The sequence below is a fragment of the Penicillium subrubescens genome (genome assembly GCF_028828155.1).
Source record: "Penicillium subrubescens strain IBT 31985 chromosome Unknown utg000002l_segment0_segment0, whole genome shotgun sequence".
NCBI classification, from domain to species: Eukaryota; Fungi; Ascomycota; class Eurotiomycetes; order Eurotiales; family Aspergillaceae; genus Penicillium; species Penicillium subrubescens.
Genome location: NW_026643152.1, coordinates 6,843,775 through 6,865,475, shown reverse-complemented (window position 1 = coordinate 6,865,475; position 21,701 = coordinate 6,843,775). Strand labels below are relative to the sequence as shown.

The window sequence follows — 21,701 nt, the reverse complement described above, 5'->3', positions numbered from 1 at the left end:
CGTGGACAAGACAGAACAAGACAATACACAAATACATACAAGACACACTCACAGGTGACAGGCATATATCAATCATTAAGATTAGATCCACTCGGGAGAAATGGATGCCCTTGGGGCAGTAATACCAAACCACGGCTGAAAATCCAGGGCTGGCAGACAAAGAAGAATTGACACAGAAAGATAAAGAAAGAAGGCGAGGCATTAAACGTGTACGGTGAGAACGACTCCACCATAATGCTTCTCGAGAAGTGAAAGTGAAGAAGAAAAGAAGAAGAGGAAACAAATTGGAAAAGAAAAAGAGCAAGGCCTCAAGAAATTAAACTGGTCATTTTCGTAGACCAAAGGCCTTTCGCAAAAGTGGGAATCGTTTCTTGCGTCCAGAACCAGCAATCACCACGTCGCGTGCTGACAGGCCCGGTTCCTCAGCTGTAGTATTTGTGATATCTGAGCGAGCATCATTAATATCGAGTCCAGCCTGACCAGCCTGGCCAGCTTGGGGAAGCTCGGGTTCCTCTTTGATAGTCGAGATGGCTCCAGCTCCTTCGCCACCGTTGGCTGTGATGCTGCCGTTGCGCTCGGCATTAGCCGCCGGCGGCCCGGCTTTGCTTGTCTGCAGGGGAGACGAGGGGAGGCTCTGGCTGTGCGAGGGGATTGGTTCGGGCGTCTCATTTCTTGGCTCCGTACGAAGAGGCCAGTGTTCACCACCGGTGGTGTTTCGCTTGGATAGTCGCCGGCCGAGCTTGCGTGGGGAAGTTGGTTCAGGCGGGTCTGCACTCACGGTGGTTACCACTCGGTCCTCGTTCACCCCGTTCGTGAAGGGTTCTCCACGCAATTGTTCGCGTTCCAGCCGCGATCGCTCTAGCGGGGTATCTCTTCGAGAGGGACTTTCAACATCGGCCTTGCGGATACGATGATCAGGATTCTTGGACTTCTTCAGACCCAGGCGAGTGAGGAGACCGGGTTTCCGACCTCTAGGAGGCTGCATGATGAACTCCTCTAGTTCTCGTTGGGTCATTCCACGCTGTTTGGCTACTGCCGCAAATCCAGACATATTGGGGCTGTTCTTATCCCGAGAACCAGGGGGCACGAGGTTTGACTGACGTGCAGACACTGCTGCGGCCTGTCGACGTTCCTCTTCCGAGCTATCATCCAGGTCGGTCGAGTCTCCGTCGTGGATGCCTTGTCGTCGAGGAATACCACGAACAGGTCGCATGGTATTGCTGCCGGGCTCATCTTCATCACTAGAGTCCGCGAATCGGCTGCGGAAGCCCTGGGCGGGTGCCTCATTGCCCTCCCCGTCAGAATCCACAAAGCGCGAGCCTCGCATCGACTTAGGGGGTGCCTTGGTAAACTTCGCCCGAGGGGCTTTATTGTTAGTTGAGAAGAATGAATATCGCTCGTTTCCAGCGCCAGGGCTTCGTAATGTCTTTCGCAAAGTCCCGGCCCCCGAGCCGGAGGAAAGCGGTCGATGATCTTCAGGAGAGTCTGCACGACCCGAGAAAGAGGACTGTTGGGGTTGTGTGGAACTGCCTCTCATGGTCCGACGCATCGAGAAAGGACCATCGCTGCGGGTAGAATGGCTGGAGCGCTTGAAGCTGCTGGAAGAGTCGCTACCATTTGACATGGTCCGTCCAAGGGATTCCGGGATTCCGGGCGAGGTACCATTGGGCTTCTTCATTTGGAATGGCGCCCCAAGAGACACTGGTCGGTTCTTGCCCTTGGCATCGGTGGAAAGGGTGTGAGGATCCCGTAGGTGAGAGTCACCACCGATTGCCAAAGACAAGGGCCGACGTTGCTTGTTGACGGCTGTTTGGCCCGTTCCATCGTGATCAGATGAAGCTCGAAGCTTCGACTTGAGCGGCAGTGGAGGATATGCTGACTCGAAACCCCGATTGGACGAAGGAGTGATAGGGGACTCGCTTATCTCGAGATTAACAGAGTCCTGAGTCGGAGTGATAGAACGAGGGTCTTCGCGTGCTTGGTCTGTGACATCTTGCGAATGATTGTCAATGGCGGTAATTCGGTCAGCTGCCTTGGGAGTGGCATCACGACTTTGACTGGGAGACCCTGTCGAACGAGGGATTGGTCCACTGTCGACAATGGCATTGATGGAACCAAAACCATCACCGTCAATGTCCTCAGCAGCATCACTGTAGACACTATCACCCGACTCGCCTTCGGTATCCACGTCATCCAAATGTGGCACAGCGGTAGCGATGGGTTGCGACTTTGTAGTATCTGTAGAACCCGTAGTGGCTGCACCTTTGAGATTGCGGTCGGAGCTCGACGGAGGGTAGCCTCCAGGTATACGGCATTCCAGACTGGACCGCTGCCCGAAAATTGGCTGGTCACTGTCTACAGGAGGTGTAGCCGGCTCAATAGCGATAGCAGGCACAAGCAGATCGGCATGTGCATTCACACTCGAGGATGGTGGCTGCTCAGTGATATTCCCAAGAGCGACACCATCCAGCTCGTGCTCGTGCTCAGGCTCGGGCTTAGGCTGTTGCTGATAAAGCGACGAGGCCCCAGTGACAGAAAGTTGTTCCAAGGTTGTGACAGCGTTGGGCTGTGTAGGTTCCTTTTGCTGAACCATAGGCAGCATGCCTCCAAGGGCATGGTCATTGGAGAATGATAACCCGGGAGAGACAATGTCGTTGTCCGAGGAGCTCGTCGACTCGTTGTCACTGAACTCTGGAATTGCCGGTGCTGGATGTCCACCGTCTCGATTGCCCCTGACGCTGCCAAACGACGGGAGTGCCGGTCTCGGCCTCATGACTTCGTCAAAGTCGTGGTCCCCGGTCACATAGTCTAATGGTGACACCCGCTTCTTACCCACACCCAACCAGCTCATGCGAGACTTGCCCTTGTTTGGCGGCGATTCTGGCACGTATTCCTCTGGAGAAGTGGGAGGACTAGCCGCGACGCCAACAACCTCGGCATCATCATCAAAGCTCACTTTCACCGGTCGTTTCTTCACACCAAGTCGAGAGCCCTCGTCTGAAGCGACTGAAGTACCATCCGAAATTTCGCTGGGTGGTTGCACGACACGACCACCGATGCTAACCTTTCGGTCTGGAGACAATGAATTCCCGCGAGGGTGTTTCAAAGCCGACTTAATAGGAGAAATAGATCGAGGTGGTGGCTCGTGAACTTGATCGCCAGCAGCAGTCACGGAAAGCCATTTGGCGAAACGGGCCGAACGGCCGGGACTGCTGGACTGATGAAGATGATCTTGCTGCGGTGTGGTGTCTCTTGAGGCTTTCGGGGATGGCTGAGGGGAGGGCTGCGGCGTGGACACTACCTCTCTGTGATCAACTGCAGGAGATGCGCTGGCCCACCGTCTCCCTGGATGTTGGGTGGTAGAAACACTGGCGTCTACCTCCTCCTTCGGCTCAGTCTCCTCATGTACGGTGGAGGGCCATCGCTCGAGCCCAGCTCGAGAAGACGGTTGCTCGCTCCCTGACCCACTATCTACAAGTGGAACTGAGCGATCAATACGCTGTTCCCGTGAGCCAGTGGCCTGTGTCCCTTGCTCTACTCGCTCTGCCTTGGCATGGCCGGTATCCGCTCGCGGGCTGTTTTTCTGCAGGCTCAATGTAGCAGCAGCTAGAGCGGTACCAGCCGCAATGCCTGCGGCTTTGAGTGCAGGGTTCTCTTCCGCGTTTCCAGCCGCGGAAACCCTGCTTTTCGTATTGCCCGACCTCTCAGGGACAGTCTGCCGCGCAGCAGATCCCTCGTCTGGCGACTCGCGAACCGAAGCCGGGTCCAGAGTCATCGTACGATTCTCTACAGGTGACGTCGGTGAGATTGGCCGTGAACCCATCGGATAGGAGAAATTGATCGAATTTCGGCTGCTCGGTCGGTCGTTCTCTGGTACTGTGCCTAAACTGGCAATTCGGTTGTGTGTCGGGCTACCAGGCTGCCCTCGATCCACGCCCGTAGGTGCTCCGGACCGTCGCGGAGATGCTGGAGGCGACCTCATGGACGGCTCCATACTGACAGCACGTCGACCCGAGCCATTTTGTGGGACAAATTTAGTTGGCAGAGATGGCAGCGGGGGCACATCGATGGGGGAGTGACGTCTATCTCCAGGGCCGGAGCTGGTGGATGGGCGATGAGGCGACGGCTCGCGAAATGTCCTTGCGGTCATGGAACTTGAGCTATTCGATCGGCGCAGAGGGCCATTTACACTGGCCGAGCGACGCCCAGTCGGCAAATTGGTTGGCGACTGTGTTGAGACCCGCCGCTGGACCATCCGCTTCGTCTGGACATTTTCCACCGGTGTTGGGGTTGGCGTGAGATTGCGCAGAGCAGCAGCGGCAGCCGCGGAAGAAAGACTATTGGAGGAAGGTTGGGATTTTAAGAATGCATGGCTGGCGGCAGATTGTGCAGATTGAGATGCAGGTCCGGATAGTGGCTATAGAACAACACGGAGAACTAGTTAGTCTTTATCTGGGCAGCAATCCATTGCCTAAGAGATCGGCATCATGTTGCAGGATGAACGAAGTGTATATTCCATCACATCTAGATAATGGCTCGGGCTTTCCGCAGGGAACGCACCTGGCGATGGGAAGAGCTTCTGCTTCTTTTGCGACGGTTAAACATGGTTGCTTAGGCTCCCAATTGCACGAGGTATGAACGAAAGTCGGATAGCCGACCGGACACTGCGCAAAGCAGCGCCGGGGTCCGAGTAGATGGGGGTAGATTCGAGCTAGCAGGCGTAGCAGATTTGACGATAGAAGGCCCTGGGATAATGCGACGCGAAGCAGCGACAGATAGGATCAAGCGGGAGCACGAGAGAAAAAAGGCCGGACAGGGCGCATAAGGTCGGAACGAACGGGGGTCAAGGAGCGAGAGTAAGCCAGGGGGGATTGGGAGGGTGGTAGGGCAGGTTAGAAGATTGAGTCAGGATTTGATGGCTGGGAATAGAGATTGAGAAAGGCCCTTGGGGATGAAGTAAAAGAAAGTTGAATGTTACATGCGGAGGATCAGGACTGGAGGTTGGAGATTCGGTCGGGTGAGGAAAACTTGCGTCATGACTGGCCTCAGGTACCCGTTGACTACTTGGCACCGTCCTGGGGTACATCAACGAAGTATATTGATGGATAGTATGCTAGTCTATTATTATTTAGATTAATTGGATATCTATATAGCTAGAAATGTTTGACAGTGTAGCCTATGACTATTCCTCCAGCAGTATCTCAGAAGTTCAATTGAATTTTTCGTTGCGAGGGTCTAGCTTGAAGGTGCCACTGTATGACGAAGGACTCGAGTTTGGTACAGACTCCGAGTGAACCAGTAGTCTGGAGAAGTTTAGCGGGTGAATATTTCCACTGTGAACCTGACTGAACCTAGGTTCACTTAAGGGACTAGGGGGACTAGACTAGGGGATATGCACTCTGACAGTACTTGTTCAAACAGGCTGATATTTCCCCCGAACTCCTCTTTGATCGGCAATAAATGGTTTCTCCTACCCAGAAACCAACTCCTCTTAAAGGAACCCGATTCTATCTAGTCAAGCCCTATGATCTCTCATTATCAGTCTCTATTTACATCATTCTTCCATGACTAGCCTATTAATACATCGATTCTCTCTCCACACTTACACGATCCAGCCCAGTCCCAGCAATCCGGTAACTATTTCCAAGATTGGTCCCAGCATCCAGCCCCCAGCCCCAATCAACCCACACTCCACCATGTCGTCCCTGGATGCCACTCCCTCGACTCCCTCACAGCCACTGCCCCTCCCAGCCGGCGTCTCCAGTCGCCTAATCGAGACGCGCGATCTCACTTTCCACATTCTCGAGGCGGGCGCCACTCCCGCCCATGATCGCCCGTTGATTGTTCTCCTGCATGGTTTTCCTGAAATCGCCTATTCATGGCGTCGAGTCCTGCCCCAGCTTGCAGCTGCGGGCTTCCACGCGGTCGCTCCTGATCAGCGCGGGTTCGGCCGAACCACGGGCTGGGATACGCGGGCGTATGAGGATGTAGATCTGACGACTTTTTCGATGACTGAGCTGGTCCGGGATATCGTCATTCTTGTACATGCTTTGGGATATCGCGAAGTGCAGTGCGTTGCTGGTCATGACTGTGGTGCCATGACGGCTGCTACCTGTGCCTTGATACGCCCGGATTTCTTCCGTAGTGTGGTGCTGATGAGCCACCCTTTCAATGGCAGTCCCACCTTGCCCTTCAATACTGCTAATGAAGGCACTGTGGAGGAACAGCGTGAGGCTGCTGCGAGAGGGGGAGGCGGCGGTACGGAGGGATCTGCGGCTGCTTTGGGGATCCATGAAGCTCTGGCTCAACATGGCCGCAAGCACTATAAATGGTACTATTCGACGCCCCAGGCGAGTCCAGACATGTCCACGTTATCTCGTGATGAAATGCACCACTTCCTGCGTGGGTATTTCCATCTCAAGAGCGGATCCTGGGCGGGGAACCAGCCGCATCCGTTGAAGAGCTGGACTGCAGATGAAATAGTTCAGATGCCGGGCTACTATATCATGCCATTAGACGCTACCATGCCAGAGACTGTGGAGAGAGACATGAAAGATGAGCCAACACAGGGACAAAGCTCTTATTCCTGGCTCCCAGATGATGAACTTGCTGTTTACGCAGGCGAGTATGTTCGGACCGGCTTCCAAGGAGGCTTGAATTGGTACCGTGTGCGCACTGCTCCAGATGGTCGATATACGCGAGACTATGATACCTTTGCCGGTAAGAAGATTGAGTGTCCATGCGCATTCGTCTCTGGCAAGCAGGATTGGGGTATCTATCAAGAGCCCGGGGCACTGGACAAGATGACCAGCGGTGCAGTTTGTTCCGATTTTCGAATTCTCCGTTTACTCGATGGAGTCGGTCACTGGGTACCCCAGGAAAGCCCAAATGAAGTGGTGCAAACAATACTCGAGTTGGCGGGATTGGACAGGTAGATAGGTACTGGAGTAGAGATCTGTGGGGGTTATACAGTTAAGTGTGGCCAAACAAGGTTTAAACACACTCTATTCCCTATCCCAGGTATCCTAGTCTAGTCTTCTCTCTCCAGGTTGATTATTTAGTTCTTACTATAGAGCTTAACCTAGATAGTTAGAAGATTATTCCAAACAACCTCATACGGTTCCTTGAAAATTTTATACGACGAGTGGAAGAACTAAGTAATCTTCCTCGTCAAACAAAGAGGTATTGTATAGTTGTATAGTTAAAATCCTGGAATAGACCCTAGTATAAAAGAGTGATAAACGAAGCGCGCAAGGCTGACTGCGCAAATAATGAATCAATTAGTGTAATTATTGCACTCCAACCCCAACGTGGGTAGAAATGAGGCCAAAAAATATTTGTAACCACGCTGCGCTACGTCGGGTGGTAACGAGCTCAGCAGTGTCACAAATTAGGTCAGCGTGGTTAGGAATTTAACATCAAAATTGTGACCCCGCTCAACATCTTCTAACCACGCTCAACAAAATCCTACCGCCAGAACGTCTATACAGTACAAGGCAGCCCAAAACAAAGGCAGAGGAACTGCATATGCTTATCTTAACACTCAATGGATTCTAAGAGCAATTGGCAATAATCTGGTTCAACTAATCGACTTATCTTCCATGAAGTTCGAGGGAAGTAGAATAGTAAACGAAAAAAGGATAAACAATGCATTAACTTTCTACCCAGGTTGCTTTTGGAGCTCAATGTGGGTAGAAACTGTGGAAAATTCCTAACCAAGCTCAACTGAATTCCCGAACCTAAAGTTTGTCTCAACCGCGACTTTTTTTCGATGTACAGGTGAAGCGAGGAACAAGGTACAAACTTCCAAGCAAGTATTGTGTATCAACGGCTCATCTCTTCTCTCCACCGGCCTTCTCCTGACAGAACCCAATCCTCTGGCAATTTTTTATCATCATCCCCTTGCATTCCTTCAACTCACACAATTCACGCCTACATCATGTAATCACCAACGACAACACCCAGCCTGACTGTGCCTCTCAAAAACCCTCGCGCCATGTCTGCAAATCATTGTACGCTGGCCCTACCTTACTCGAGATTGTGACAACCAACCTGACTGACCATGCTCCAGCCTATCACCAGCTTCGAATCCCAGCCGATGCTCCCTTTGAACTCAAACCATCACCAGGCAAAGGATGGGGTGGGTTTGCCACGCGCCATATCACGCAGGGATCAAGTGATCCTCCGCGAAAAGGCACTTTTCACGATCCCGAAACCAAATAGATTCGACGTCACGGATGAAGACGCCCTCAAATGCTTGAAAGATGCGCCTCCCGATGGAGTTTCACAATTCCTACTCTTGAAGAGCAATGCAGAATGGGGATTCTCTGATTTAACTCATGCATTTCTGTCCAACCACTTTACACTAGTGCTCCCAGGCGAGCTCAAGCCGCATCACAACACAGATGTGAACGAGGAGAGTCCCACATTTGACGGAGAGGGACCGCCAACCCCGGAAGGGGCTTTTGATCTTGAAAATGAGGGTTAGTTGCATCCACACTTTCCCGCTTTTCTCCTTGAGACACAGCTAACTGTGTAATTGAAGCCCAGGGGAGAGCTTCTAGATGGGAACGCTCTCGCGGGCCTTGAGCTCCTCCACACCGTCTCTTTCACGATAAAGGACCACTCTAACTTAGTTTCGATAATGCAGGCTGCGCTCACCGTGCACCCAGACTGGTTTCTCGGAGACCACGTTTTAGGCGGCGCAGCACAGCGAGAGCGGCGCACGGAAGCTTGTTCTGATCAGGATCTAAAGTAGAAAAAAAAGCGGCGGGACCCGTTACCATTTCAGGGGATAAAGTACTGGATCCAGGAGGGATGTATCCCCACTAGCATGGACACTGATATGGGGAGGAACGTATAGTAATATACTCGGAACCTGGATTACTGGATACATGGCGGAGGATGGGCTCCACCACTAGGGATACGTGATGTGGGATGCGGCGCGACTGGAGCGTACGGGCGCAAAGGAGGCCCTGGCAAGGCAATGGACCGCGCAATGAGGAGAGGAGGATCCAAGGGATCATGTGTACTAGGAGTTATCTAATAGGTAAAACGAAATACAAATGAGTAACCAAGCTGAGATTTTCTTCCCCTTCGAACAAGTTGCACTCGCCAGGCGGGTTGTGATAGTCGAATCGGCGGTACAGCGTACTGAAGCCGGAGTTGATTATCTCAATATCAAGAACTTTGAACTAAGTATGAGCAACCAGTCATTCCTGTAACCTTTAGACGGACAGTGTTCAGGCGCATGGCTGCCGTGGGGAACCTGACTACAATAAGGAAGAACCGTACCAGTCAAGCGTCAACAAGACCTAACTAATACCTGTTAAATATCTCGGGCTACCTGAATTCAACGTCTCAAGTTTACAAGAGGATGCCATTTTCGGTGTCGATTTCACATGTCCCTATATTCTAGGCCTAATATTACCATCGTTCGCCCTCAGGTCGTGAAAAGAAAGAGTGCCGTGGCTTTCTACTTGTTTGACTCGGAGACTGTGGAATAAATGGCCCTCTTGAGCAATACACTTCTTCTTTGGGCCTTATGGTGAGATAAGAGCCCTATGTTTAGTACTATCAAACTTCAATTCCTCCAAACCAAACATTACCTACACCGGAGAGCCATAGCCATAGGATCATGAATTTCAACGTAAGTGAGGCATTCCGATTCTTAGGTTATTCACCGGAGATTATCTAGTTGCAATCTTCCTGAGTTGAGATCTTTCCTTTTCACTCACCAATCTTCAGATTACATTTACGGTGTATAGATCTTCCAAAACCTTTGGCATGCCTAATTTTCCTCCGGTCAAGCGATAAATATAACAAGAAAACCTTTGATCTTCATATGAAACAATAATACTAGTCACCCAAAACACCACCAAATTCCAAGATCCCCTTAGAGTAAGCGCAACGTGCAAGCATCCAAAATATGATCAATCTCCAACGACGGAGCAGCATATCAAGTTGTCAATTCAAAATTTTATCGCAGCAATCATTCCAGTGACAAAATAGGGTATGTTCAAAAGGCAAAAAAGCAACAAGCGCACGTAAATGCATCACATCAGAAGCGAAATCTCTACAAAAACGCAGCCACTAGTAGAACTGGCACAACTGCAAGCCACACCTGTCGTGGGGGTTGCAGCATCGCTGCGCCAGACCCAATGCCCGAGGTCGTGTACACGTACTGGAAGCTGATATCGCTAGAGTTGAAGCAATTATCAGCGTTGACTTCGGCGATCTTGGAGTCTCCGTTGTCGGCGAAGATAATGTCGACGCACTGCGGAAATCGAGGTTAATACACGCTATCCAAAGATTATAAGTCTTGTTTGAGGAAAAACATACATTATACAATGCAGCGCCGTGCTTCGCAGTCTCCACCACTTGAATCGTAGCCTTGTCACCGGCCTTGACACTGATATTAGCAGGCAGAGGCACCTGCGGCAGACAAATCGTTCCTGGGTAGGGATTGTTCGTGGGACCGGTGATCTGGAACGGCGACACAACCGGGTGGCTCATGTTCTCGGGGACCTCACCGAGACCAATGTTGACGTAGATCAAGGCCGTCGAATGGCCCGGGAACCAGCCAGGCTGAAGAGCGAGAGCACCGCCACCGACGGGCCAGTAGGTGCGGTTCGTAGAGGTTGGCATGCCACCACCTGAAGAGAGGGAATGATTGTTAGTTATCGCTCTGAGTCGGTTGGGACTCATGATTGCGGGATGCTTACAGGGGTAAATCCATTCCATGCCGTAGGGGTAGTAAAGGGAATCATTTTTCGAATTGTATGCGACACCGAGTCCGTTGGCTTCTGCGACGGTACCGTTGGTCTGCAGATTATTCCCTCGATAGCCGGGATAGGTGATAACGGTGTGGGCGTGGGCGACTGTTGCCCATAGCAGAACGATCAGAGTCGCCCATCGCGATGATAATTGTTGCAAAACCATTTTGAATATGAATTTTTTGATTTTGTTCGAGTCGATCTCCGCACGATGTCGACACAAGAATGAGGAGCAAGAAAAACACAAGCCAGTTGCTTATCGTGACGCTGAACGTCGTCTCGGCTCCGAATCCGAGTTTCTGTTTAATTGCTGTTCCGAAGCGAAGATGCACAATGGAGCATGGAATTCAATCCAGCGCAGCTGTAAAAGAAGCTCGACCAAGAACCAAGCCACGGACAGCGGTCGAGGGCCGATCGGGCTCTTTTTGAGGGGCTTCGACCATAGGGTAGGGTGCAGCCATGGTGCGGACAAGTCAGGATGCAGGACCCGGATGTGACAGCGACTGCAGCTTGCACAGGATCTGAGTGGACGAGAGAGGGGATGCGGAGCACCGCTGGACCAGGATGCTTTAGTACTACTGGGGATCATCACGCTCTTCTGCAAGTGCCATCACTGTGTTCTGGGATGTGATTGGCGGGGCGCCCACTGCTGGAAGCGCCGAGGGGCGACGCTAATGGCGCAGTTGTGAGGGGAAGGGGTGCTGAGGAGGTGGTCTTTGGCGCTTATGTTGGGACTTGTGGTGTGATGGAGGATGAAGGATGATTAAGCGGGTTGGCTTTACTGTGACATGATTCTTGCTAGAGGTGAAGTGGTGATGTTGCTGGATAAAGTGTGGAGATCAAGAATAAAGTACGAAGTGTAGTTGAACTATGTACTTACACTGCAGGTAGGCCACGATGATCAGTCGCTTGAATTGGAGTAAGCCACGTTCAGGGATCTGATGACTATTGGCTCTATGCTCTAGATATTGCACTCAGAGAGCGTACGAACCACCTCTACCAACGAGAAGAACGGATCAATGCCCATACTACTCAAGCAGTAGTTCATTTCTATACAATTTCAAGTGGAGGCCGACCGTGGGGCCGATGATTTACCACGGCCAGGAACCGTTCGTTTGTCAGTAAAGAGGACAAACTCTTGTCATCCATCAATCCTAAAGCTATTAAGGAAATCTGATTATGCTCATCTGATAATCTGACCTAACAATAACTATTCTGTCAGTACTCTGGCATGCTGACTAGTTATCTTTGCCTATTCCAATCCTTTTACAGTAGAAAGTATCCTGGATCAACAAACAGCTGACTAACTCTAGCTTATCGATAACAGATAATCGATACCCCCAATCAGCAATCGATAAGCGATAAGCGATAAGCCCATCAAAAAAAGAAATCCACCAACCCCCACCATTACCATTCAAGACATCCAACCTACTTCCTCAAAGTATAACACAACACCAATTGACCCCTTACAAAACAATGCCACACACATCTCGCAAAAACCGCCCCACTGCCTCAACCCAAAAACGCACCCAAGTCACCGACGATGACGGCTGGACCCACGTCACATCCAGCAACAACGTCCGGCGCGTACTACGCGGGACCCGCACAAAGACTAGCAATGAGCAGGACTCCAATGCTCAGCCGATAGTACAAGATTCCTCCGAAACCAATGCGCCAGAAGCCGAGCTAGTCCTCGGTCCCGCCGAAGCACCGGGACGATTAACACTTGAAGAGCTGCAGGCGCAGTATCAAGGGTATCGTGAGAAGTGGATAACCTCGGAGACGTGGACGCGATTAGAGGCGCAACTCAAGGAGAGGAATGTATCTGTATCTGCATCTATAGACGCTGTTGTATGCGTTGGACTTGGTAGTCCGAGTGGATTCCTGCGTGGAGGGTGGGTTGATCGACGAGTTGTTTCTATGTATCAACTTGCGGCGTTGGAGAGTATTGCGGAGTGGATATCGAGTTCGTTTGCCTCTTTCCTATCCTATCCCTTCTTCAGCTTCACACCCTCCCTTCTCTCTTCATACCAATAAACTAACCCATCACCAGAAACCACTACCTCAATCCCAATCTACGCCCAAGACCCAGTCTTCAACACTCTCGACAAATCCCTCCTCGCATCCCTAAACATAACAGTCCTCACCCACCCCGCCGCCTTCACCCTCCTCACAAAGAAAACCCTGCTCTTTTGCCCGGGTGCTGAACGCAAACATCTTGAGCAATTACTCGTGTCCGAACCATGTATGGTGTTTGGGGGGCCGTTGGAGGATACGAATTCGGATGTTATTCAGGGGTTTGTGGGGAGGGTGGGGTCGGTGGTTTTGGGGCCGTTTGAGGGGTGTGAGCATGCTTTTTGGAAGACGAGGGTTTATTTTAGGGAGGAAGAAGATGGGGAGAGGAAGGAGGGGGAGGGGGTGTTAGTGTAGATGTTTGATCGGGTGAATTGGAGGGGTGAGTTGCATTGCATTCCATTTTGCGGAGTTGGGAGTTCCAGGACATTGGACTGTGGATATCGAGGGAGTGGATTATGTATATAAGAATACTACACTCGCCTTGAATATGGGTAACTCATCCATCTCCTCTGTGCTTTAGCCTCATAACGAGGCAAATCTACAGCCCCAAGAAACAAAGATCGACTACAAGATATATCTCTGCAGAAACCCAGACGAAAACTCGGGGTGTGGTCAATATTGATGGCCATATGTACATCGCAAGAACCCAATCAGCACACACAAACAAGAGCAAAACTATAACACACCCTCCCCAAATTCAATGTTCAATGCAAGAGTCATCATCCTGGTTGGATGATGAAAGCGAAGAATACGAGAAACGTAGACTCGAAAAGCGCACTGGATCGCGCACCAAAACGCCAAACAAGAAGAGATGGAATATCAAAAAATGCCATGCCATGCGGAGTAAGTGTTACCCTGCATCAAAGGCATGGAAAACATAACAGGTGTGGACGGTCATATCTCGGTATGACGGGAGTCGATGAATAGAGTGACAATGACAAGTGTAGAGAGGATAACAGGGTCTTCGGGAATCCGAAGGGATAGAAAGAATCGTTATGATAATAGAAACGCCGATAGGGGAATTTGTAAAAGGAGAGACGTGAAATGAGGGACAAGACAAAATATACAGGTAACGGATGCGGGTGAGTGCGAGGTAATTTTCATGATCATGATCCCGTGAAGAAAAAAAGTCAAACAAAAGAGAGCCTACGAGGCAGTCTTGCCACCGCAGTCCGGAATCTTGAGACCTGACTTGATCTTGCGAGCGGAATCCATGAGTCCCCACTTGTCTTCCCACTCTTTACCGGGGGTGTTATACTGGATCTTCCAGGGCTCATCAAAGGCCTCGAACCTGATGTTGCGTTAGCAATAGAAACCGAAATTAATGAGAGTTGCGTGTAGTAGCTTACCAGAAATAGTCCGTGCCGTTCTCCAGAGCCTGGCAGACCCAGTCGGACATGAACTTGTTCATATTGTCGACACTCGCTACGGAGCCCGGGGTATCGGAGTCACAGGTCGGGCTTGATCCACAGTCCTTACCACCTCCGCTGGGCCAGCCCACCTCGGAGATGACTTGCTTCTTGGTAGTTCCCTTGGTCAGGACAACATCATGCGATTGCCAAAAGTCCCAGGTCCACGCTGCGGCGACGTCGACGTCGACGCCAGCGAAGAAGGGATGCACATTGGACATGACCACATCGACGGCGCTGACGAGGTCTGCGTTCCAATTGTCGCCGAGATCAGAGGTAGCCACCTCCATATCATTCAAGTTGCGCTTCTTCAGTTCAGAGGCAACGCCTTTGATGTAGCTGATCAGATTCGTTTCCGCGGACTGCAGGTCACTACCAGCACGGTACAGTGCTTCGTTGCCGACAATCACGCCCTTGAAGATGGATGGATCCTTGGTATCATCAAGAATCTTGTACAGCTGGTCGAGCTGGCGGGTGGTGGTGGTCTCGTTAGTATCGATCCACACACCAAGCCAGACCTTCATATCGGTCAATCCGAGCTGGCTGATCGCATGCAGAGTCATTTCAGTCTGATTGCAGTCCGTTCCGTAGAGGCGCACGGTATTGGTGAGTTGAGAAAGCACGGCCAGATCGCGAGTGACGTTGTTCTGCGAGGGAGGATACTTCAAGCACAGCGGGTACTGAACACCCCAAGGCGTGTAGTCCATACCAGGGAAGACCTTGTGCAAATTGTCGTTATTCAGCAGCGCCTTGATTTCAGCAGAGTTCTTGTTGAGGTCTCCATTCTCCGCCGTATCGCTAGTCGCTGAATTGGCATTTGCTGCTGATGATGATGACGATGATCCACTGCTATGTTTCGTTCCTAGCGTTCCACCCACGGCACCACCAACGATCGCACCCAGGACGATCAAACCGAGAACAAGGCCCGCGATCAATCCACGCTTCTTGCGAGAAGACATTCCACCACCCATCGCGGCCTTTTCCTGTGCCGCGGCACTTCTCGATCCAGCCTCCAAACCACCGCCCGGCACAGGTCCATATTGCGGATTCGCGGTTCCGCCGCGATTGAACATCCCACCGAGAACACCTCCCGCGGCAGCTCCGCCTGCAGCGCCAGCAGCCGCATTCCGCGATCGAGGAATAAACTCGTCGTCACCGTCGTCGGCGATCTCATCTGGGTTGATATCGGCAGGAACATGCCCGGTGCTGTACTGCGACTGTCGTTGGTATGGTCCATCACTCACGATACCACCATTGTACGACGAACCAGAATACTGATCCATCATACTGCGCCGATTCGAAGAACCTCCATCACTGAGTTGTATCGACGACTGGCCAGGCGTCTGCACACCGGGCGGATACCCCGTCGCGCCGAGCGCCATGTTCGAACCATACGACTGCTCTGGCCGCAGCGAGTCTGAGCTCCCCAAGTCAGGCGTATAAGGAATATAAGGGTTGTCCGAGCCGGTCGTATGGTATCCGCGCTCGGCAGGACCGGAGAAACCGTCGTGGTGATCCATACCGCGAACTGCGTCGACGCCGCTTAAGCGATCGTGGCTGTTGGCGACACCGAGGGCGATTCCGCTGATACCGCCGCCGACCGAAGATGGGCCGAGATTGTCTACGCCGGGGGTGACGGAGGAATTGTTTCGTAGAGATGGGGTGTAGCGATGAGGCGGCGGCGCGGGGATGTCGTTGTCGTCGTGGTTCATTTGAGAGTCAACAAAGTCCGGCTGACCCCGGACGGGACGGGAGTGGTGTTAGGGTCAGGGTCTTTTAAGGGTCCGCGGGAGGACGCGAGGGTTACAGAGGATGCTTGGGGTGTAGTAGTGGGGTGTGGTATCTTTGTCGACGATCCTTCTGTCGCGAGGAATCTGGACGGGGAGGAGCGGGAAAAAAGAAAAGAAGGAAGTGAGAAATGGAGGGAATCAGTTAAAGAACAGGCATCGCCGACCCTGTCAAAGATCCACGGTTCCCGAGATTGAGCGGAGCGGGACACGATTTGAGAGGAGCCTTGGGAGGAACTGGGGCGCAGTTGTGTCAGGTAGAGAGGATCAGTTGCAGGCCGTGGTTTCCCTTTTTCTTGAAGGAAGAATGAGGGAATGAGAAAGGAGAAAACATGAACTGCAAGAGGCGTTAGGCGACCGAAAGGAGAAAAGTTTGGAGGCTGCTGATGGCTGATGACGGCTGATTGCAGTCAACAGTGTTAACAGCCAAAACGAGTCCAGCGTGGCCGGGACAACCGCGTTTGGGGGAGGAAGAAGTGGATCAGTAGGTACACCCTAGTTAACTTAGTTAATGAACTTGAGTTCATTCAGTACGGAGTACAGTGAATACCGAGTCACAACTATTATTATACTTTAGTATCATATCACAGATTGCATCCTATGTATTGAAATATCATGCATTTCATTAATGGTCCTTGTCAAATTCTCTCCGAGTCCATCCAATTAATATTTCTGTTCTCGGAAGGGTCCTGTCACTGTCAATGTGGAGAGTGGGGCTCAGCTGTGTCCCTGGCGAGTCCCTGAGTCCCTGCGGTTCAAGTGTCCATGCTATTTTTGGCCGAGAATGCGACCCTTGGACTGGACACGACAGTACTACCATGGATAGTCCGGTCTCGGTATACACTAAACAGGATACAAAATATACATAAGACATAAGACATTGAAACCATCATAATTAGGCTATGCCTAAGCATCTCTAATGTCTCAGTGATAACACACTGGGGTCGTGGGCAAAGCTCAGTATGATAGAAATGGAAGACATTTCACAATAGGAAGTCCCCTGTATAACAGCCAGGACTCGTAAGCCCAACTAATCCAAGTACCTCATTTCCACGCCGTACATAATCCATCATAATCATAGCTATTACCAAAAGGAATAAAAACCCTGCGCCGTTGCAAATCCATTCCCGGTTCCCACTCGATTGTTTTTGATTGTCGATCCCTTCATACATCGCCGAAAACAAACAAATAAAGCGCCCCAGAGCAGATCAGTACTAACCACCAACCCGTCATCAAAAACGATCCATAAGATAGGATAGAATAATCAGAAACAGCAAAAGGCAATCGTCTACTATAAAACAGCAATAAACAATCGCTCACGTAAACAGTTGTTCATCCCATCATAAGTCCAAGCAAGATCATCCATCATCATCAACATCCCAGTATCTACCAATAGAGATAGATAGATAGACCGGGCTATACATCTCCATCTCCATCTCCATCTTCTTCACCCACAAACTATAGAGTATATATAGACTAACACTCCACCTCCTCCACACTCCGCCGCGACGCACTCGGCTCCCCAGTCTCAACCTTCAACCGGTGTTCCCCACGCTCCAAGAACCGCCGCTTCCCGCGCCGCGTGTCAAAATGCTCGGGAATCTCACTCGCATCCTGTCCCGCAGCCAGCATACTACTGCGCATTTTATTCCGGTAGGCATCCACTAGATTCAAATAATTGTTAGCAGGGAATCAAAATGTACCAGTTTGGTTTGGTTCGGGTTCATCTCGATAAGTGAGACTATGTCTCAGCCGCGTTCGGCACGTGGGCGCGCTAAAGCACGGTCCTCGGCATGGAAGGGATGGAGATGACATGACAGCAATGAACACGAGGGATGAGGCTACACGAAGACAAAAAAGGGATACGAGAGCAGACAAGGGGTTTGGTACTTACGGGATCGCTGCAAAAATAGCGTCCGCCCAGCAAACACCCGGCTTTGACACCAACTCAGTCGATATCCAAGGTCATTCAGCATGACTTCTTTATGATGTCTCCGCCTCGAAAGCTGAGGCACATCAATCTCCCGCTCACCATCTAGCGAAGGCGCAAGAACACTCGTCCGACTCACGGTCGCATCAGACCCATCCCCATGCTCCGTATCATCCCGGAAGAAGCGCTTATTCGGGACGCTCGTGCCAGGAGCATCCTTCATCTGCACGGGGAAGTAAGTGCGCGGATAGACGGCATTGGACATGCGATAGGAATCGGGGATTTCGTCCATGTTGACTTTATCCAGCATGACTTTGACGCGGACGCGGGCTCCGCGCTGCGGGTCCTCGATTAGGATGAAGGTGCGCCGTTTGCCGTCCGGGAGTTGGCCGAAGAGATCTTCGTTGCTGGGGCTGATGTTGCCGTCGGTGGTCTCGGCGCTTGTGTAGTCCATGTGGCTGGATGTTGCGATTGTGTGGTGACGACCGAGCGCGCTGAGGCTGGTGTCGCGGAGTAGGGGTGGCATGGATGGACCGATGCTGGAGGAGGTGGGGATGGTGGTGGCATCGTGGAAGACTTGAGCGGCGCGGATGTCGCTGGCGAGTTGTGCGGGACGCTGAGTAGCGCTGGTGTAGTCTGTGGTGCCTATGGGGAAGGAAAAGGAAAGACGAGGAGAAATTAGCCTACGCTTGAACTTGCATGTTGTGGATGGTGTTGGGCCCTCGATGAGTCCAACAGAAAAGAAATGAAAGCATGAAGAGGCGCGCGGCGGCATCGATGATAAACAGAACGGCGTTGAGGGTATGAAATAATGAAAGCGCAGGGAAGCCAAAGAGAAGAGAACAAGAAATGACAGAGCCAGAAGAAGAAGCAAGACCATATCCAAAGCCAGCAACCTGATAAATAGAGATACACCCGTGCAACGTCTCGTACAGAAGAAGCCATCAACATCGTCGACATACACCACAGCATAACTCCCCACATATACACATACATTCAACCATGAGACATTCAAATGGAAGAAGACGACAGCATCACTCAACACCCATTCCAATCCATCAAGATCCAAACAGGTATAGAACAAAAAAAGAATATCAATCGAAAAAAAAAATTACTAGAGAGCCATAAGAAACGACTCCGCCGCGCGCATTGCACCAAGGAGAAAAACATCGACAGAAATCAAAACATATCACATCGGTTGAAACATACCGTCCTCAATCTTAGGGCTCCCATCTGGTTGAGCGTGATGATGATGCAACTGCGGCGGTCCCATCGACATAGGCGGACCAGAAAGACTATGTCGTGGACCCTGAGGCATCGACATCGTCGGGGTACTCGGCAAACTGGGTCCCACGGGACCTGTTGCAGACATATGCGGTGTCGGCGGCGCCATCGCCTGCTTGCGATAGTTGACCTTGGCCTGACGGCGGACTCGTCGACTGCGCAGACGCGGGTCTTGGTTGCTGTTGCGCCAGCTATCGACAGCACGCTGGATGAGTCCTCGCTTGCCGCGGAGCGAGGGGTTCAGCTCGGCGAGTGCCCAGCCCACGGTGTTGCACTCGGTCTCGTAGACCAGTCGGTTACCGCGATACTGGTCTTTGTTGCAGCAGGCGCGGGGGTAGACGCAGTTCTCCGTTTTGAAGTCTTGGCTGAGACTGTCCACGTTGACGGACTCGACGTCACAGCGGATCGTATACTCCATCTTGACGCGGTCACGCGAGTACTCGAATGCGATCCATTGCACACCATTGCTGTCCTGTCGCACTACCAGTGGCGTGGTAGCTGGGATGGGACCTGGGGCGGCGCTCGAGCTCGTCCCCAACGGGGATGTTTGGTGGACGTTGCCTGCTTGTAGGCTGTTGTTGCCGGGCGAGGGAAGAGGTGGGTTCAGCATTGGTCGTTGGGCTGATGCGGACTGGGAATTCGGATCCATTTTCATGATGGGGCTGCTGGACAGCGCGTTAGAGGCGTGTGATTGTTGGTGCGGTGACATCTGTGCCGTGGTCGTCTGAGGGGGCATCATCATGGATTGCGAGGTGAGGGTGTGTGATTGAGGGGACGGATGCGCGGCATAAGGCGACGGTTGCACCGGGTTCATCGGCGAATATGGCGCATAGCCGTACATTTGATGCGGCATCTGGGGGGACTGGGTGTACATGTTGCGACCATGCTGATCATGTGGCTGTGAAGCTACAGATGCTGGCGAGTTGGATTGAGGGGTGTGGTAAATTGGGGGGTAAGCAGGTCTCTGCATTTGAGCGGTGGTTGCCATGAGGTCTGGTGGTCCTATCACTTCATACATTAGATCGTCTGTCGCGTGTTCATGAGCTGTTTTCAACGCAAAATTATGAAGTTATAGAAACACTCGATCCTCAAAACACAGCGCGCAACTGTAATATCATCGTATAAATCCAGCAAAAAAGGAAAGAAAGGAAAAGCAAAGAAAAACCCTGGGCTTACCGCTAGATGGATATGGGTTCGAAGCTGCGGCGGCTGAATATGACGTTGGATGGGTAGTATAGTAGGGTGACTCTTGCGCCGGTTGTCCGTACGCACTATGAGAATGTAGGACGCCGTTCCCTAGCGGTTGATGTGAAGGGTAGGTCGAAGTTGGAGTAGAGGCCGTAGACTGAGCTGGGGAAATAGGACTTTGTTTCCCAAGTGGCGCGAGACCTAATCGTGGCTGCTGGAGAGATTGCAAGTGAAGTGTGCTCGGACGCGCCGAACTACCGTGTCGAAGCTGTTACAGGGGCACATATCAGTTTGACTGGAGACTTTCGAGGACTTTCGCCCAAGGTCGCGAGAGGTGGTACAGCCACCTTAGAACGTGGGAAGGAGGAGAGAACTGAGAGAACTGAGGGGGAAGAAGCAACTAGAGAACACAGGATTTTCCAAGTGACGACATCAACGAGGGGATTTGGAATACTCCCAAAGCTTTGGAAGAGACAGGCTCCTAGGCTTTCTTGGGGGAGGATGTGGTGAGAGGGTAAGAATGAGGAGGGTTGCCACCGATGAAGCCTCGAGCAGGGATCGGCTTAGGTGCGTAACAAAGGACCAGGATCATAACAGGGATGTGCTAGTCAGGGCCTAAAGAGAAACCACGGATCTGTGTAGCGCTGAAGAGTTCGCGACACTGCGAGTGGTTCATTTTTGTTCCGAAGGGACCAAGCACTCCAGCCTGATGGTTTTGTCCTGCCAGTGATGCGCTGATACACTTGGTACACAGCCTTCGGGGACTTGAGCTTTTCATCGTGCGGGCGCTCCCTCCTGATATCTAGTCCCCGTTTCAGGCTGGTTCTGCGTAGAACAGACTTTGTGGGGACCAAGCACTCTGTGTGGGCTTCAGAAAATGTGTTTCGAACTGGATCGGACTGGATGTGTGGGCAATGGCACGCGGCGCATCGAGGAATTTCAGCCTCGTGGCGGGCATCGACTCCAGCATGGTAGAAGAATGATACCTCGCCTCAATTGACAGATTTAAGGCTTTTAGTTTTCGTTTTGTCCGAGTCTTTGGTCACTCCTTGGTGCAGCCCTCATCCTCGCAAAGGTTGCTTGATAGTCCCAGAGGTGAGGTGGTGATGTTTCCGTGGGAGAGAAAAAGGGCAGTCCACCACACAATGTGAGATCCTCCCCATGATATAAGGAAAAACAATGAAAGGGAAATCCAAGAACGGATCGGAATGATATTGTAGTAGGAAGATCTTGCAACTCAATCTATGCGCGT

At 51.6% G+C, this 21,701-nt stretch overlaps 7 protein-coding genes across 7 annotated transcripts; 3 read left to right on the top strand and 4 right to left on the bottom strand.

Annotated features, from left to right (window-relative positions):
* Positions 1-325: 325 nt before the first annotated feature.
* N7473_003808 (uncharacterized protein) lies at positions 326-4,150 on the bottom strand (the record flags this gene model as incomplete). The annotated part of the gene is made up of 1 exon (XM_057149748.1): positions 326-4,150. The coding sequence occupies one exon, from the start codon at positions 4,148-4,150 to the stop codon at positions 326-328; it is 3,825 nt and encodes a 1,274-aa protein (XP_057013402.1).
* Positions 4,151-5,696: 1,546 nt separating this feature from the next.
* N7473_003807 (alpha/beta fold hydrolase) lies at positions 5,697-6,935 on the top strand (the record flags this gene model as incomplete). Its single annotated transcript, XM_057149747.1, has 1 exon — positions 5,697-6,935. One exon carries the CDS (start codon positions 5,697-5,699, stop codon positions 6,933-6,935), a length of 1,239 nt encoding a protein of 412 aa, XP_057013401.1.
* A 1,127-nt stretch (positions 6,936-8,062) lies between these two features.
* N7473_003806 (SET domain-containing protein) lies at positions 8,063-8,564 on the top strand (the record flags this gene model as incomplete). Its single annotated transcript, XM_057149746.1, has 2 exons — positions 8,063-8,483; positions 8,551-8,564. The coding sequence occupies 2 exons, from the start codon at positions 8,063-8,065 to the stop codon at positions 8,562-8,564; spliced, it is 435 nt and encodes a 144-aa protein (XP_057013400.1).
* A 1,215-nt stretch (positions 8,565-9,779) lies between these two features.
* Positions 9,780-11,170, bottom strand: N7473_003805 (copper acquisition factor BIM1-like domain-containing protein). The gene is made up of 3 exons (XM_057149745.1): positions 10,725-11,170; positions 10,342-10,655; positions 9,780-10,276 (listed from the first exon to the last, which is right to left on the bottom strand). The coding sequence occupies exons 1-3, from the start codon at positions 10,939-10,941 to the stop codon at positions 10,076-10,078; spliced, it is 732 nt and encodes a 243-aa protein (XP_057013399.1). The 5' UTR covers positions 10,942-11,170; the 3' UTR covers positions 9,780-10,075.
* A 1,030-nt stretch (positions 11,171-12,200) lies between these two features.
* Positions 12,201-13,193, top strand: N7473_003804 (SRR1 family protein; the record flags this gene model as incomplete). The annotated part of the gene is made up of 2 exons (XM_057149744.1): positions 12,201-12,741; positions 12,829-13,193. Coding segments are annotated over exons 1-2 (855 nt in total), but the record flags the coding sequence as incomplete, so codon positions are not given.
* Positions 13,194-13,997: 804 nt separating this feature from the next.
* bgt3 (uncharacterized protein) lies at positions 13,998-15,972 on the bottom strand (the record flags this gene model as incomplete). The annotated part of the gene is made up of 2 exons (XM_057149743.1): positions 13,998-14,142; positions 14,201-15,972. 2 exons carry the CDS (start codon positions 15,970-15,972, stop codon positions 13,998-14,000), a joined length of 1,917 nt encoding a protein of 638 aa, XP_057013397.1.
* Positions 15,973-17,523: 1,551 nt separating this feature from the next.
* On the bottom strand, positions 17,524-20,135 carry N7473_003802 (uncharacterized protein; the record flags this gene model as incomplete). The annotated part of the gene is made up of 3 exons (XM_057149742.1): positions 17,524-17,711; positions 17,942-18,622; positions 19,187-20,135. 3 exons carry the CDS (start codon positions 20,133-20,135, stop codon positions 17,524-17,526), a joined length of 1,818 nt encoding a protein of 605 aa, XP_057013396.1.
* Between the last annotated feature and the right edge of the window lie 1,566 nt (positions 20,136-21,701).

Coding starts and splice junctions, on each gene's coding strand:
- N7473_003805 (XM_057149745.1), bottom strand. CDS start 10,941: ATGGTTTTGCAACAATTATCATCGCGATGGGCGACTCTGATCGTTCTG. Junction 10,656..10,724: donor CATGGAATGGATTTACCCCT/GTAAGCATCCCG, acceptor CCCTCTCTTCAG/GTGGTGGCATGCCAACCTCT. Junction 10,277..10,341: donor ACGGCGCTGCATTGTATAAT/GTATGTTTTTCC, acceptor CGATTTCCGCAG/TGCGTCGACATTATCTTCGC.